This window comes from Paroedura picta, chromosome 13 (assembly GCF_049243985.1).
Source record: "Paroedura picta isolate Pp20150507F chromosome 13, Ppicta_v3.0, whole genome shotgun sequence".
In the NCBI taxonomy this organism is placed as follows: domain Eukaryota; kingdom Metazoa; phylum Chordata; class Lepidosauria; order Squamata; family Gekkonidae; genus Paroedura; species Paroedura picta.
In genome coordinates, this window is record NC_135381.1 from 2,185,667 (window position 1) to 2,202,835 (window position 17,169).

General features: G+C 43.9%; 1 protein-coding gene across 4 annotated transcripts; it reads right to left on the reverse strand.

Moving 5' to 3' along the window:
- Window positions 1-43: 43 nt before the first annotated feature.
- Window positions 44-15,907, reverse strand: RAD9B (RAD9 checkpoint clamp component B). Of its 4 annotated transcripts, none has more exons than XM_077308566.1 (11): window positions 15,453-15,907; window positions 13,884-13,954; window positions 12,852-12,899; window positions 11,922-12,036; window positions 10,110-10,209; window positions 9,201-9,307; window positions 7,126-7,232; window positions 6,478-6,542; window positions 5,458-5,580; window positions 2,453-2,591; window positions 44-1,416 (listed from the first exon to the last, which is right to left on the reverse strand). In XM_077308566.1, the coding sequence occupies exons 1-11, from the start codon at window positions 15,610-15,612 to the stop codon at window positions 1,288-1,290; spliced, it is 1,164 nt and encodes a 387-aa protein (XP_077164681.1). In that variant the 5' UTR covers window positions 15,613-15,907; the 3' UTR covers window positions 44-1,287. The 4 variants fall into 4 exon arrangements, with proteins under 4 accessions (XP_077164681.1, XP_077164679.1, XP_077164683.1 ...); XM_077308564.1 differs by having other exon boundaries at window positions 12,852-13,001; XM_077308568.1 differs by lacking the exon at window positions 15,453-15,907 and adding an exon at window positions 14,806-14,990 and having other exon boundaries at window positions 12,852-13,001.
- Between the last annotated feature and the right edge of the window lie 1,262 nt (window positions 15,908-17,169).

The window sequence follows — 17,169 nt, forward strand, 5'->3', positions numbered from 1 at the left end:
CCCTGCCCACGGTGTCATAATCTTTGGTGTGTGAATCCAGTGGCACCAAAGAAATTTTAGGCTGCTCATAAGCTTTGGCGTGCACGCAAACTTTGCTCTGCTGCTTCAGACCAACCAACATGGGTGCCCACTTAGATCAGTTTGAGTTGCCGGCAGAAGGCTAGCGGTGCTTGGATCACCAAGAGGGGTCTTTTCTAAGGCCTGTAAGCAGCTTCTGGCTAATGTGTGTACATTTATAAACGTCTTCTAGTCTAAATATACAAAGTTCTTGTGGGTCTAATTCTATCCAGTTGAGCAGAACTGTCAACTGCGATGTCCATTCAAGACAAGACGTTAAACAAAATGTGGATAATGCAATAACATCCTCTCTTGCTGCCAAATTTATCTTCCAGGAACATCTTTGCTTCAAAATTGAAAGGGGGCAGATTCCTAGTCCATTCAGGGGGATTGTGCAAGAGAAGTTCTGGGTGGATCAAGAAGATGAAGGGGATGAAGGGGAGGTGGTGACATAAGAAAACCAATAGCGAGGACTTTGGTAGAAGGGAAAATGCAAACTCTTTTATTGCTTAAACAGACATCTCACCTAACATACAGTAAGCCACAACGATCTACCAGGTCCTGATGCTTTCCTGCTCTGTACAGAACTGATTTTGTTTGTTTCGCCACACTGAAATTACAATGGCAGTTCAGGACCTACTCTTTCCCTGTGGGGGTTGAAGGGCAGTACATCTAAAAGAAAAGCAAGCTCACAGAGCAGTGTGAGACTACTTGCTCTTTGTTAGGTTGCTGTGGGTAACTGCTTGTTACCAGGGCTGAAACAGCCCAATGTGTTCTCTGCTGGAAGACTATATAAGCTGCTGAAAAGAAGGGGAAGCTTCTAACCCACTCCCATCTTTCTGCCCCCATACTGCAAAATACATTTGAATGGCATATGAAAGAAGCTAGTCGTTCTGCTGCTGATTAAGGGGTGGTGGTGGTGGAGGAATTGGGTCTGGCCCCTTTTAAGCTCTTTGGTGAGTAGAAGTTGATCAAGCATTGCAACACCTGCCTGTAAAGGCAAACAGGGCAAAACATGTCTATGAAGCTTATAATTAATCAGAATGGTTCTCTAATGAGCAATGAGCAGTAATGCATAGTCTAGATAAGCTTCTAGGGAGGCTATAAAACAGGGATCCAGTGTTTTTAATACCCCCAACAAAAAGAGGAGCTCAATTTGTCTCTGTGGTGGCATTTGAAGACTAAATGACCATCCATCACCAGCAGCAGACTGATAGGCACTCTGCTCCGCTAAAAAGTTTGGGAAAGTTGTCCACTGCCGAGATCTTCTTCAGTGTCACTTGCTGTTGCCAAACTGTGAAATACGCAAGTGCTATCTTGCGCCTTGGATGAAACTGCTCCAAAGAACAAAGAATGGAACTAGAAGAAGCAATAAAGAAAAGTAACCATTCACAGAGCAGCCCTCCGTCACAAGCTTGTGCTGTCTATGAGGGCCAAATCTGACAGAGGCAGACCCATGGGTTCGAAGCAGACCACGCCTCATTCATATGACACAAGGGATGGGATTTAAAATGCAGGAGGGGCAGGTGACAGAAATCTGAGTCCTAATGTGCACATGTCCTGGCGCAAGGTAGCTCTGTAGGCAGCGATGCAAAGATGGGGAAAGTACATACCCTGCTGCGTGAGAGCTCAGCACCATCGTGTTTAGCTTAGCATATGCATGCACATTTTGACAAAGGTCTAAATAACACTACATGTGCTCAAGAGTCCTTTGAAGAGACGGCTTAGTTTGGAGGACGCAGGTGCTGAAGAACAATCGCATATTACTGGATGTGTAAAGAAAAGCAAGGGGCCAGGAGCCCCTTAAAGACCAACAAGATTTGTGGCAGGTGACAACTCACAAGACTTCAGGCCCTGCCACAAATCTGGTTAGTCTAAGGTGCTCCTGGCCCCTTGCTCTTTTCGGCAGCTATAGACAGCTATCTACTGGATATGGGTTAGTCCTTGCCTGTGGCTCTAAGTGGCTCTTGGGATCTTACCCTTCTCTGTTAATGAAACGGCTAACTGTGGGGAGGATCTGTTAAATCTCAACTAATCCTAAAACGTCCTCTCAATGGCAATGAAAATGCTGAATGGAGGGTTCTGGAACAGAACGTTTCCATTTCTAAATCTCTGTTGATTTTGGCAGAGGAGATGTCAAGGGTGTTTCAAAGCCTTTAAACTGACTAGTGTCAGTATTGCAGCTGGTGTTGGTGAGCAGTGGAAGATGGCCTCTCCAATATGCACTTTAGAATCCAGGATTAATTATTTTGGACAGAAGCAGGTTATTGGGCAGGGCGAGTGGAACTGCAACAAATATATCAACAGCAATTTAATAGCAAAAGTTTTAAATTTAGGTATGAGAATTCTCTTTGAGTTCCTGATGCTGTCCATTGTCTTTAGCCTTCTCCCTTACCTTACTGTAATCAGGGTGAGTTGACACAACTTCCTCCATCGTTGTAGCATCCTCTACTGGAGTTCTGGCAGGTTTTGGATCTGTAACATCTTTGCTGGAAATGAGGACGTCCTTTTTGGTTCTCTGTAATGCAGGACTCCTAAAATGCCAGAGAACAGGAAATATTGTAACCTACTCAATTCCAGCAAGACCTTTTATCAAGTTGCTGTTTTTGTACTGCTGTGATCTGCCACTCTGGGGACCTGGCATCTGCTGTTTCAGTCTGGCCATTCGTTAGATAAAACCTGAGTGTCCAGGCCTCTCCCAGTGTTGTTCTGTACCCTGCTGCAGTGAACACAGGCAATAACTGAAACCGTACTCACATGCAAGACTGGCCCTAAGCATGCATGCAATCCAGAGAGGGGTCAAGACTGCTCCTAATTACAGGTTTATCCTGCCAATGTCATGAAAGCAGGTGCTTGCCAACAAATGTGTACAAGCAAACAGCCAGAAGACAGCCACATATTTTAGTGGGTCAGGGGTCACAAAAAAAGTATCAGATTCATAGAGCTGGGATAGATCCAGTTCTTGAGCAATAAAAAGATGTAAGCGTACAATCCTAAGTTGCCTGATTTTCTTTCCGTGTATTCAGATTTCAAGATGGCATAAGCTATGGGGAAAGCAGGGGTTTATCAACCACAAAACAACAACCAGCCCTAACCAGTGTGGTGTAGTGGTTAAAATACGGGACCAGGATCTGGGAGAATTTGAATACCCACTCTGCCATGGAAGCTTACTGTGTGACCTTGGACCAGTCACATTCTCTCAGCTTAACTTGCCTCGCAGGGTTCTTGTGAGGATAAAGTGGAGGAGAGGAGAACAATGTAATCCACTTTGGGTCCCCACAGAGGAGGAAGGCAGGATAAAAGTAAATAAAATGAACCACTAAAATAAGAAACACAGCTTCGGAATTTTGCTAGCATTGTCTTCTTTTACAAACTTCCATAAAGAACTGAAGGAAGTAATTGAGCCTCTGTAGAGATCTGTAACATTAGGCTAAGGAGCCTGTCCTCTATTTTAACATCTCTTAGAGAACATATAGTGAGAGGGAGACAGAATTTGCATTTACACAGGGTTTTTTGGGTTCCTTGCTTAATCTGGTGCTGTGCTAAAAGTATGCTTGGAAACATTTCCTTTTAAATAAACACTTTATAACTCTCTGTGCCACACAGACCTCCACCATCTTGGGCACATTATTGAAAAATCGGGACTCCAGGAAATGGGGGGGGGAGGCTGGTAGCTTAGCAAGCAGCTAGTCCTCTGGGCACACTCAGCAGTGTATTGTCCCTGTGGTGGCCAAGTGCTGGGCAGTGGGAGGAACAGGCCAGGCCTCAGTATTTGGGGGGAAAGCTGGGAATCCTGACCTGCTCCAGTAGGCAGTGCCATACTCAGGTCAGATGGTGGCAATGACATTGTCCAAGAAAGAGAGAGAGAGAGAGAGAATCCCTTCCTTGGTGTAGGCAGGGTGGAATTGGGCCTGCAGGCCAGGTCTGCCACAGAGATAATGTAAAAAAAAAGATCTGACAAGCTATTATGAGTTGTGGTTAAGATGTTGTTTAAAGCTCTTTGCCCTGAGTCAGTCTGGTCTGCAGCAGGATAGAGGAGGTCTAGAGCCCAATGGAGGGAATTGCTGTTTTCTTTGCAGATCCAAGCCAGAGAAGTATAGCATTAACAGCAGCAGGAGCCTTGTGAAAAGCGTAGCACACAGTGGGGGGAGCAACACTACACTTCTTTAAGCTAATGTTTTGGACTTGCTGTTTTCTTTGTGCTATTGGGAACCATTTGTTAGGCCTTGCTTGTGTTTAGAATGCCCTTTCTGAAGGGCACTGAAGATCCTATCTCTGCAAATGCTGCTATGTTCAAAGCCACTATGATTTAATTCTACATGTAGTTGTAAAGATGTTGGGTTTATGTTTGCTACTCTGAAAAATGATAAAACCTTTAATGTTTTCTTTTGCAGCAATTTCACAAGTGTCTGCAAAGCCAGGTGGGTACAGTCATTTATTGACTTGAAACCGTCCCCCTACCAACCTTTCAAATGGAAAAAAACGTAATTTAGGCGTATGTTCTATGGAGTCAAGGTTCTTCTGGGTTACATCAGTTTCAAAGAAATGTGCATAGGATTGGGCTACATAAACCTGAGTTCTCTTAGACCAGCCTGTTTCAACCTTTTGACCATGGAGGAGTCCCTGAAATGATGTTTGCTGGCCACACCTCCTTGCCACGCCCCCCAGAAGTTACATGTCATCGGAAGTGACATCACCACCCATGTTAAAAGACAGGCTCAAGGAAGACTAGGATGTAAGAGACAGGACATGGTTTAAGGCAGGAGAAGGTATACAGGCTCCGCCCCCTCCCCAGGCACAGAAAGCACAAGATAATTCACTCAAACTTCAAAGAGAAGAGAGGGAGGAACAGAAGAAACCAGTTTCCTAGCTTGTGTCTGAGTCCATTAAGGCAGGAGGGAAAAGGCCATGGATCCCTGGTTGGGCAGCCCTGCCTTAGGCAGTAATAATACTGTGGATGAGTGTAGGGGACCCCCTGTGGGAGCCAGGGGGCACACCCTAGTTTTACTCCAGCACCTAGTATTCTATTCAGCATGTGAACAAAGCTTGAGAACATATGAGTCACCTGCCTGCACAATACTGAATCAACACTGCTGAATTGAGCCTTATATGGATGATGGCAATTAGTTCCTAGCACAAATAGTGTTTTTGTGCAAAGCAGTTAGCAGGTAACAAGTTATTCCCATTAATATAGGTCCATACTTGGAGATTCAAAAAGGCCTTATAATTTTCCTGAATTGGTACCTTCTTCCAGTAATTCAGAAAATATTTATTAAGGGTTGTTACCTCAAATGGGCACCAGGGTGAATTGCATCCTCTGCTGAACCTGGGAGGGATCCTACCTCTTCTATCTTAAAGGTAGCATTGCAAAAGAAACAGCTGACTTCTAATTGGTCTTACCTTTTCTGGCCTTGTGAAAGGCGTAGAGAATGATGATAGGGTTCCTTGTTTTCAATATCTGCTAAGGTAGCTAAAACAAAACTGGCTTCGACCATCATGTCCCCAATGCTGAAAGCAACTGGCCTTAAAATGAAAAGCACAGGTTGAGTATCTGCCTCATACTTTTGACAAGTCTGAAATCTGGATATAAAATCAATGCCAGAATTATTCTGACCAATGTGGGCAGAGATGGAACACTCAAGGTATTTGAAATTTAAAATTTAAATAGCTGTTTGTAAATGAATTTACATGTTTGTACATGTTTTTACTGATGTTAGCCACCCCAAGCCTGTTGCCAGGGAGGGGTAGCCAATAAATATAATAAATAATAATAATAGTTTTCATAATGTCTATATGAAAAGGAAAAAATACGTTCTCATTCTGCTCTCTACTGATGGGGAAAATGGTGATAAAATATTATTTTCCTTGCTATTATAGCATTACCTTTGAGACTCCTTCTGGTAGAGAAAAGCGGCATATAAGAACCAACTCTACTTCTTCAGATTGTTTAATGATGATACAATAAAGCAGCCTTTTCCAACTTTTTTACTATACAGAAACCCCTGAAAAATTGTTCAGGCTTTGAGAAGCCCCCAGGAGTGGCACATAATTGCAAAATACGGTTGGGAAACAGAGCTGTGGACACACCCACCTGGGGCCCCTCCCCTTCCCACCACCTCCAGGCACATCATTGGCCATTTTGGGAGGGGAGGGGGCAGGTTAACATCACCATATATGTTCATATCACCTGATAAATGTTTAACATTTTTTTAAAATATATGTACAAATTAATTAACCCATTTGGGAAACCCTTCCAGGGCCATCAAGAAACCCCAGGGTTTCACAAAACTCTGGTTGAGAAAGCCCGGCTTAGAAACACCGCTCTTTCCAGGAAGTAAGTTCACTGCTCATTTAAGCAATCTCTATTAATAGTTTAGCCATTCAAACAAACAAAAACGTTAACTCTCATCATCCACCTACTTTCCTGAAACATCAAGATGTACAGTGACAGAAGCGCTGAGGACGTCTGCAAAAGCCAAGAGTCCCTAAAAATAAGGGAAAGATGTGAATTAACATCCAGCATTACACATTATGGAGCATTAGAGTCTTCATTTAAACTTGCTGCCACTTCCTCTGGCAGATGGAGCCATTGCCTATTATTTATCACCCTGGTTGTTGGCTTCCTGGAGGTTTTGCCCGGGACAGATATTTAAGTTCTTGGAGGGTGACCACCAAACAGAGCCAAGGCCTAGTAGCTTGGCCAGCCCTGCTGGAGTCACTCAGCATAAATTGCTGGCTAGGTCTGAGCTGAGTGGCCCCTGAAGCTTTGACATAGCCTGGCTCATTCCTGGACTATTTTAATTCCCTGTCAGTTAGCAAGCATCTGGTTGGTCCACGATGGAAACAGGATGCTAGAGTACATGTTCCAGCAGGGCTTGTCAAAAGTTTTACCTTTCCTAGATGTCCACAATTTAAAACATTTTCTTTCCCTGCCTCAATACCCTTCAAACAGGTTCAACACTAAAGTTCTGCTTCCTAAGTACCATCTCAGCAGTTGATCATGGAAAGGAATAATTATGCAGTCTGGAAGCATATTAACAATCAAGCAAATACAATCAGTATTGTTACCTTTAGGTCTTTAAGGCAAAAGGTGACTTCAGAGTCTACTCCAACTTGAAAATATTCAAATTCTTCAGGCTCAAGATGTATCTCAGTACGCATTGCCTTTGTGAAATCTGCTCAAACTCAGGACAACATGAAATGAAAGCAATACAAGTCCTGAATGCTTTAGTAAGAATTGTTATAAATGCTTTCCAAATGTAATGTTGTTGTTGTTAGGTGTGAAGTCGTGTCTGACCCATTGCGACCCCATGGACAATGATCCTCCAGGCCTTCCTGTCCTCTACCATTTCCCGAGTCCATTTAAGCTCGCACCGACTGCTTCAGTGACTCCATCCAGCCACCTCATTCTGTGTCGTCCCCTTCTTCTTTTGCCCTCAATCACTCCCAGCATTCCAAATGTAATAGTCATATGCAAAACAGATGTGGTTCACATGTTAATTAAAAGAAGAGCATGTATGCTAGGATTTCAGCTTATAGCCACATATACAGAAATTAGGTGTGAATTTGGACATACATCTAATCTTGATATGTAATCTAGTCCCACAATCTATCTTCTCAAAAAATGGATGGAAGGACACAGAATTGGGGGGGGGGGGGCTTGGATATAGGCATATTACAGCATCTCCATACTCAACAAACATGCGGATCATGCTCCATGTATGTTTCATGTTGTATACAGAGTATGTTCCACACTGTGTGTGCATGGCACAAAATCAAATTTACAAAAATGCAACATGGAATATTCACCACCAGGGCAAATGTTCTGATCCAGATCCTTTTTAAAAATGAAAATGAGTTAACAGATTATCAGCGCTCCCAAAGAAGCATTTGATTCTCATAGCAATCCTGGGAGGAGGGTTAGTGCCACAGAGAGTGGCTGACCCGGTGTCACTCGGGGAGCTCCAATGGCACATGGATTTCCCAAATCCTTGCTTGCTGTGCTAACTGCAACACCACCCAGGCTCACTTCAAAGAACTGTACTAGATTTTGAAAAGGTTCTCTACATCCCCATTTAAAACATTTTGTTACATCTCAACATTTCTTGACTGAAGCCAGTAATAAACAAGATACTTCAGTGTAATTGGTTATGCTTTTTTTTAAATCTAATTTCTTTATGACACAGTTCCTCCAGGAAAGTTAGAAGGGAAACAGTGGTGGAGAGCCCTGCTGTTTCCCCAGCCTCCCTGGAGCCGTTTGGCCATTGTTTGCCCCTGAAATGACAGCCCACATGCTCTTGCTGGGTAGCTGCCACCACCTGTCTCTTGAAAAGCTCAGGCAGTTTGACTGGCCCACTTCTGCCTCCCTCTGTAACAAACATGCATCTCATCCAGCCAAAAACACAGCCTGGCTCGCTTGAGAGCTGGCCTGCATCTAACCAAGTCCTTTGACACACAAGAGATCTGGAAACAAAATAGGCTCTTTTATTTTGGAAAGATTTCAGACACACAGGAAAAGGCAAAACAGAGCTAAAATAATACAGAAAGCTAACACAGGACTAAGCTGTTGTCCTGACTACTTGGCTTACAGTTCACAGATCCTGAGCCATGTCTACCTGTCCTGGACCTACCCTGCCGGGGACTCTTCCTCTGCTGTTTGCTACTGAGGAAAGCAAGAAAAGCCCCTCCTTCAGGCATTGATCAGTTTTTTGTTGTCACACCCCTTTCCAGGAGTAGGCACTGTTTTCATGCTCTGCCTGGTTCTAAGTCAGCCAGATGTTTCCATTTGGAAGAGAAACCCTCTCCTTCTCTGTGGGGATAGGTGAATCACTGGCCTGTTCCTGTTTTTACTAGAGAGGTTGCCTGAAGGCCTAGCTTAATTAGAGACAGGAAATTCTTGGATGGGACACCTGACACTCATCTAAGAGGCCTTGTCAAAAAATAGTATTCCCATTTGGGTATATATGCAGAATCAAATGCATTTTCTTGCTTGAAATGTTCTGCTTACTGTTACTTGATGCCAATGCTAAAAAATAATATTTCAAACACACATGCCCTTAGATACAGCACAATGCTCTCCTGCATACAGAATGCTCTTACAGATCTCTTCTCAATTTGCCAAAGCTATACAGTTAAATTCTTACCCATTTCATCCTCAACGTAAGTCTTGAAACAAGCTTTCAGTGGTGTTACAGATAAAGTTATTTCATCTTGATAAGATGGAAAATGAATCAAAATGTCAGACAACTGCCTGAGAAGTTTGAGAGAGGGAGAGCATTTAAGACTATGAATTGCTGCCTATGGTTAATGTTTCATATGAATAAAAAAAATTGGCAGATATGGACAATACAGCCCCCAAAGGAAAGAGAACAGCTTGTGAATTGCCTCCATCTTGGCTCCTTACTTTCTACTTAATCACTCAGATAAGAGTCCCACAGCAGGGTCTGAGGCACAAAGGTGATAGTTCCCACTTGGCAATTCCCTGTCTATCATGTTCCAAGTCCTACCCATAAAAGGGCAGGGCCTGAAATGAATGAATGGCAGCCAGGTTGTAAGATCCTGTTTTGAAGCACCATCCTCTTCCCCTTCGCTACCCATTCTGTCTTCTTCACCAGGTAGAGGTGGGAAGGACAGAACTGGTCAAATAGGTCTGTCCTCTCAGATGTCTTGAATTCTGCAGGTAGACACAGAAATGGGGGTCCTCATTTACAGTCCTTCCAGGTGACCAATATGAAGGACCTTTACGTTTCCAATGCCTGTCTCACTCTGTAGAGGAACACTGGGGGATGAATTGAATTTTGATTTGCTGGAGGCCCTGATGGGAATTTTCCACCTCCCACTCTTATCTGCATTTGTCAGCACAAATTTGAAGCACAAACCAAGCACTGGTTTGAAGCACAAATAAACAAGCATTGATACATAACTGAAATTTATTCAGATGTAGTTACTTAGGAGTTATACCATTCACCTTCTGCTTCAGGGGGATTGCTCAGAAATCTAATAACCTGTGGGTAAAAACCACATGACTTTTATTGTATTTTTCATTTCATTACCTTGAATGTACCTTCAGTACATTGGGGCACAGATGCTTGGCAAACACAGCCTGCAAAGGTTCACATTCTTGAAAAGGTAAGTTATGAGTTTTCACAACGCCTGAAGAGAGAAGAGATTGACTGAGATTGGCCATGCAACACTGAGCAAAAGTTAAGTAATCTTTTCAGGCTACAATAGAAATGTGAAGTTGAGCACTTAGTTTTATATTACATGTGTGTAGCAGGTTAAAAATTGACTACCGGTCTGTGTTACAATCCATAGCTGAGCTGTGGTGATAATGTAATTTGCTAATTTAGCATCCCCCCCCATGTAACGACTGAATGGCTGACAACAATGGAAGAAGCCATCTGAAAATGTTATTAGCACAACTTGGACTCACAGCACAACCCACGCAAAGCTATATCCAGGGACAATACCTGTGGATCATGGCTTTCCATCATGGGTATCTCACTATGGCAAGTTGATCTTAAACACTGTCTTGCAATTTTTAAAAAACTCCCATTCCTATCACTGGTTTCCCATTGGTTATTAATTGTATGTCATGTGTAGATCCAAGGACTGTCTGCCAGCCAGGCAAGGGAAGTTCAGAGGTACTTTGCCATTGCTTGCCTCTGCACAAGCCCTAGTGCTCCTCGGAGGTCTCCCATCCAAATACCAGCCAGGACTGGCCCTGCTTGGCTTCTGAATGCTGACAGGCTTTCCCAGGCTATCCAGGTCAGGGCAAACAGAGGGCAAAGGAGAGCAAACACTGATTTGCAAGGCAGGCACCCACATGCCAGTGGATTTCTACAGAGCAGTAGCTACTGTGGGAAGCAACTTAAATGGCCTTTATGAAGCAACCGCATCGGCCCTTATTTACTGCTATATCAAAAGCCTATTTCCTACTTTTCATAATGCAGAAAGAGCCCTGCTTTTTTTTTTTTTTTTTTGCATGGCTTGCTAAAGGTGTCTTCTACTGCTCTCTGGTGGACACAAAGAGCTTGACAACTTTTAAATAAAAGGCCTGAGGTTCTTGTTTAATTTATATGTGCAGTCCTAAATAGCAATTACCATTTCACTAGACATTTCATCTTTTCTTAATACAATTTGTAAATGTATTAATTATATTAATGTTCTTTGTTTCAAGTGTGGAAGAAGTTTATTATACATTTGATAATAATAATTATTATAATTCTCATCTATAGTTCATCTTTATGAGATTCAAGGTGGATTACAAAATATGAACAGTGATTCATCCAGTGAGCAAAGACTTTCGACAAACAATGCATCAGAAGTAGGATTACAGAACGTGAAAGCTGAAAACACTTTTTTTTTACAGCTGCATTAGCTTGCTTCACCAGCAATAAAGCTGGATCTAGGCTTAACACCATGGCTGTTAATCAAATCAGCTGGACCTCATCAGAAGGGGGAAACATAATGTCCTTTAAGACATCAACCTTCCCAGCCTACATTGCCTCCATCTTGTTTCAACCTTAGGCATTGAAATGCATTGAAATTAGGGTCTGATTCAGAGCCTCTAGAAATTTGATTCAAGAACTATAGCACTAGGTGTCATCAGCATGTCTAAAGTGCTAATGGAATGACATTTTTAATGGACTGTATCTAAAACAGTAAAATCATAGTTTCTTGTGTTTTTAAAAAAGCAGCCATCTAGGAAATCTTTCTGAATAAGACACACATACATACATATTGTGTCAGAAGGTGATTTAGAAAGTCCACAGAAACTGTATGGTTCTTAGAGCCTGGAGCTTTACCAGTAACCACCTTAAGCCCATAACAACTTCACAAGATTATTTTAACTATTGACATACCATGTTTGCAGAAGAGTTGAAAAACAACATAGCAGTCTTTAAAGTTTGTGTAAATGTTGCATTTATCTACATTCTTTTCTAGACTATTTGAGTACCTAAATACAGGTAGGACTGCCTGAAAGAAAGAAAAAATATTATTGTGAGAGATTTCCCTAAAAGCAAAACCTAGTCCTTAATAAGACATTAAAGATAACAAGCTTGTAGAATTTGCAGAATGAACCTTCAGTTCTTGCAAATAAAAAGCATATTCTCAAATACATAGGATTAATATAGATCTGTGTGTCCTGTGAGTTTGGACTCTACTGTATATGGTTCAGTGTTATTTCCTATATTGGATGGATACCACTATTGTTTGACAACTAAACAGGTTTATCAAAAGGACTAGCCGCTACTGCAAAACCAATTTCTTACTTCGTGGTGTGGTACACTAAAAAACACTATCCATAGATCGGATGCCCTGCCTGGTGGAATGAACTGGAGAACATCAAAGCCCTGGCACAGTGCCACAGGGCATGGAAGACAGAGCTGTTCTGCCAGGCATACGGTTGATGCCAGTACACACAAAAGAGCTAGAACATCACATGGGTTTCCCCTGCCTCTTATTCTCCTTACTCAAGGAGATTATTTGATGACAACAGTTTTAAACCAATGGAATGATCGAGCTGATAGCTTTTATTGTGTTTTAATGCATTCAATGGATTGTGGGGTTTAATTGTACTCATTGTTGTAAGCTGCCCTGAGATGACTGGTTCTATAGGGGCAGCCTATAAATATAAACATATATAAAAATAATTATGGTTGATTGGTGCATTCTGTGTTAATATACCTGTTAAACAAATTTGAGACAGATACAGTGTACTACTTTAAAATAACGAACAGTATTTTGATAATATAAAATTGTATACATTTGTCTCATCTACTTAGCCATACCTTTACTGTTAATTTACACTTGAGTCGTATACTGTTTTCATTTAGATACTGTTCAGTTGAATTTGTACAGGAATAGTGTTGAAAGAACATAGACGAAAAGAAAACACAGGCATATGCTGATCGAGAAGAGTTTACTGACCTAAGAAAAAGCTGTGGATATGATTATTTTATCAACTTGCAAACACAGGCGACCAACAAAGATAGCATGTTTTAATATCTGGAAATTCTCCTATTGCTTCATCATATAAGACATGCTACATGTGAGAGAGATAAATGTGTCTTATTTTTAGCTGTCCAGATATAAAGAAATTAATTTCCTCCAGGCAAGGCTGGATTTGGAGATTTTTGGTGAAGGGATCACTTGGGCATGAAATTGGGGTCACTGTGGGTAAGCAAGTAGTTGTGCATTTCTGCACTGTGCAGGGGGTTGGACTAGATGACTCTGGAGGCCCCTTCCAATTCTATATATTTGTTAACTGCTTTATAGTATAATCCTATGGAGTTATTCCACATTAAGCCCATTGTAATCAACAGGTTTAGCTTGGAGTAATTCTGCCCAGGGCTGCATCACTAATCTGCTGGAAATGAATTAAACGTGGAATCCCAGATTAAAGTTTCCCAGTTCCTCTGATTAATTTATGAGGCTAAAACTGAAGGCACTATACAGGATAGAAGCTTGCACTAGTTCCCTTTTGCCTGTGCAATCACTGCTTTCCTTTCAATCTTATATCTAAAGCAAACACGCATCTGTAAACCCTTTTGATTCTATCAACATACAATATTCCAGGATCCCAAAACACATCAAAAAATGAGCATGGAAGATTTAGTTCTCTATGGATGGGAACTTTTGTTTACAAAATGGAGATCTTTGGATCCAATATTCTGTGATCTTACAAGTAAGGCCCAATTGGGTAAATCCTAGTGTTTTAAAAGGAATGTATCTCTAATAGCACAGTTCTGTTACAATCTGCAACATCCTCTCTCCCGCCTCCCCATTTATTATTTGTGTTTCTAAACTCAAAATCTACTTACTCCTTTTTCAATAGGATCAAACCAGAATTCATCGCTGATTCGTGCTAAGGCATATACGGCCCTTCCAAATACTAGAGAAGAAAAATAGTATGGTAACAGTCCAATTTGTTATATGCCAGACCTTTACTGTATTGATTCAAAGGACAATTCCAAACTTTTCCAGCATTCAGAATTTATAAAAATAAAGGAAAGCAAGGATTTGAATCTGACTTATACTGAACTCTTAGATCAATGTGATATGTCCCCCACATACGACATCACCTTAAGCTTTATATTATATAGCAGGGGTCCCCAAACGTTTTGAGCCTGTGGGCACTTTCCAAATTTTACATGGCATGCTGGACACAGCAACAAAATAGCTGCTACACAAGGCAGAGTCAGCCATAAAGTAGCACAGCTTAAATTCTGTAACACAGTGCAGACCCTTGTAATGCGGCAGCAGCTATTGCCAAAACATTTTTAAAAATCTGCACTATTAAATCTCTAATCAAAAGCCTTGCCCCTGGACATCTACTTAAAAAAAAAAACCAACACTTAAGCAGGCACCAGAAAAGGTGTCAGCAGGAACCCTGTATCATATAGGCAGGTGGATGCTGTATTAAGGACCCAGGATTGCCCAGTGAAATTGACTGGCAGCAAATTTAAGCAAGTTTATCCCCTCCATCTTAGAAGGCTAGATTCTGAAAAACAAACTCAAATACTTTGGCCACCTCATGAGAAGGAAGGACTCATTGGAGAAGAGCCTAATGCTGGGAGCGATTGAGGGCAAAAGAAGAAGGGGACGACAGAGAATGAGGTGGCTGGATGGAGTCCCTGAAGCAATTGGTGCAAACTTAAATAGACTCCGGGGAATGGTAGAGGACAGGAAGGCCTGGAGGATCGTTGTCCATGGGGTCGTGATGGGTCGGACATGACTTCTCACCTAACAACAACAAATCCCCTCCATGGGGAAAGCAAGATGTCTATGTAGCAGCAGAAAACAGCAAGAGTTTAGGAGCAGCTTCAAGACTAACACAATTTGGTGCAGGGGAAGAGCTGAGAGGAGTCTCTGCTGACTTCTTCAGAGAGCTCAAGATGGGTGCTGGTCACCTTAGTCTGTCTGTAGCAGCAGAGAACAACAAGAGTCCAGGGGTAGTCCAACCGCGGCCCTCCAGATGTCCATGGACTACAATCCCCATGAGCCCCTGCCAGCGAACGCTGGCAGGGGCTCATGGGGATTGTAGTCCATGGACATCTGGAGGGCCGCGGTTGGACTACCCCTGGCAGCAGCACCTGGAAGCCTACTGCTGTGACTGACTGGCTCAAGAACCGTGGCCGGTTCCAGGGGGTTCCTGCCTGGGTCTGAGGCAGCAGGACGAGCCCTGAGTTTTAGGCCAGCCGTGGCGGTGCCGCTCCTGCCTCAGGCGGGCCCGGGGTCACCCGAAACCGGATCCCCGCCTCAAGTCGGGCGGGTCCCTCAGGCGCTGCCTTCTCCTTCTCTCTGGCGGGGACGGTGGGGGGGGGGGGGGATGTCGATTTGAATCCAGTCAGCCGCCCCCCCCCCCCCGCGGGACTCCCTGGAGGCGCTACCTCGCGCGTGGGGGCCGCCCAGGCCGCACTTCATGGCAGCGCCTGAGGAGAATTCGCCTGAGGGGGGAGGGGAGGGGCGGGGAGAAAGGGGGCCGCGCGCGCCACTGGCGGCCGCACTTCCGGAGCCCGTGCGAAGGCCGCAACACCCGCTGCGTCGCATTGCGGGGTCCGCCGACGTGCGCGCTTCAGGGGGGCGGCCCCGTGGTCGGAGTGCGGGGCCTCATAGGGCCAGCCACGCACACGGGCCCAGCATTACACTTCGGTGGTCTTAAAGGCGCCCTCTTTGCTTGGCCTATTCACGGCCAGCGCGCTCCGCTCAGGGGCGCGGAAGAACAAATGTCGGGACAGGGAGGCTCATTGAACGGCTTCTCGTGCGCCAGCGATTGGGAGCCCGCCGTGCGCGGCGGTCTTCGGTCAGGCCGCGATCTCTTGGTTCGAAAGTCCCCGGATGTCCGGCGCTTCCTTTCCCAGAGGGACGGGGAAGTCCTCGAAGTTCACGAGGACCGATTTTCCCGCCCTCCACGCTGATTGGAAGGAAATAACCCCGCCTCCTCAGTCTCATCGGGCCTGATTGACACAAGCTTCCGCAGCGCGTTCGGAGTCAGTTTTGATCCCTCTCCGGCTCCCGTAGGTCGCAGTTCCGGAGTGCGGGTTTGGCCGGCCGGAAGTGGCTGAGAGAAGGCATAGAAGCGGAGGCGCTGCCGGGAGGCCAAGATGGTGAGCGGAGGGGAGGAGGAGGAGGATGGGAAGGAGCCGAGAGGCAGCGCGACGGGGCTTGCAGTCTCAGCCCTGAGCTAGTGCAAGCCTTGAGTGCGAATCCCACCTTCCTCGGGCTGTGCGCAGCAGGGCTGTTGACTCGGGCTTGCAAAATCCCTGCAGACCTGGGAGGGGGCTCAGGGGAGCTGTGATGCCATGCAGCCCACCCTCTAAGCCTGCTGCTTCCTCCACGGACACTGATTTTCGTTGTCCTCGGTGTGCAGAGTGCAGCTGTAATTCCAGGAGACCGCCAGGCTCCACCGTGCCCTAAAGCTTTATGCATTTGATTTAGATTTAGTTACAGAATATATTCCTGTACTGTCAGTGGACAACAGAACATTATAAGCTGCTTTGTAAAGCCAATACGTATATAAAGACACAGAGCGAGCACTTAAAGAGAAAGGATGACCAGATGAGGTTGAGGAAATGATGGGCCTAAGATCAGCTTTGTGACTGAGAGCAGATGCCTAAGTTTTCTTGCTTTTCTCTGACTTCATTCTTTTCACATTAACCATGGTTTTGAATCCTTCTGGTGATACATAACATGCCTGTGTTTGTGGTATTTGCAGCAATAACTTATGCCATGATTTTGCTTGGCTAACCTCTTGGAGTGCTATAAATCCATACAATGAGAACTTGTGTAGGTAGCCTGTTTGCGGGTGTAATATGAAATTCTGGTAGGTACAGGCAGAAGGGGGATGAGAGGCAGTGTTACTTTTGTCAATAAAAAAATAAAAGGATTATAATCTTAGTCTTAGAAGAGTACCCTGATCCTCTTCCCTGCCACAGGAACCTGGTGCAAACAGAATCTTGCATTGTACCAGCATCTTATGTAGGGTGAGTTTGATGGTTTTGTGGAACTGGAGGAAAGAACAGAGCATGTAATTTTAGATTTAGAAACCAGCTTCAAGAATTTTAGTGTGTTTAAAAAAAGCAAGAGCCTAGCAGCTATGGTTGAAAA

What these genes read in the sequence shown, in the direction of transcription:
- RAD9B (XM_077308564.1), bottom strand. Translation starts at nt 15,612, where the DNA reads ATGCGACGCAGCGGGTGTTGCGGCCTTCGCACGGGCTCCGGAAGTGCG. An exon ending in TTTGCCTTAAAGACCTAAAG is followed by an intron (nt 6,543 to 7,125) that starts GTAACAATACTG and finishes CCTTATTTTTAG; the next exon opens with GGACTCTTGGCTTTTGCAGA. An exon ending in CTTTCACAAGGCCAGAAAAG is followed by an intron (nt 2,592 to 5,457) that starts GTAAGACCAATT and finishes CTGGCATTTTAG; the next exon opens with GAGTCCTGCATTACAGAGAA.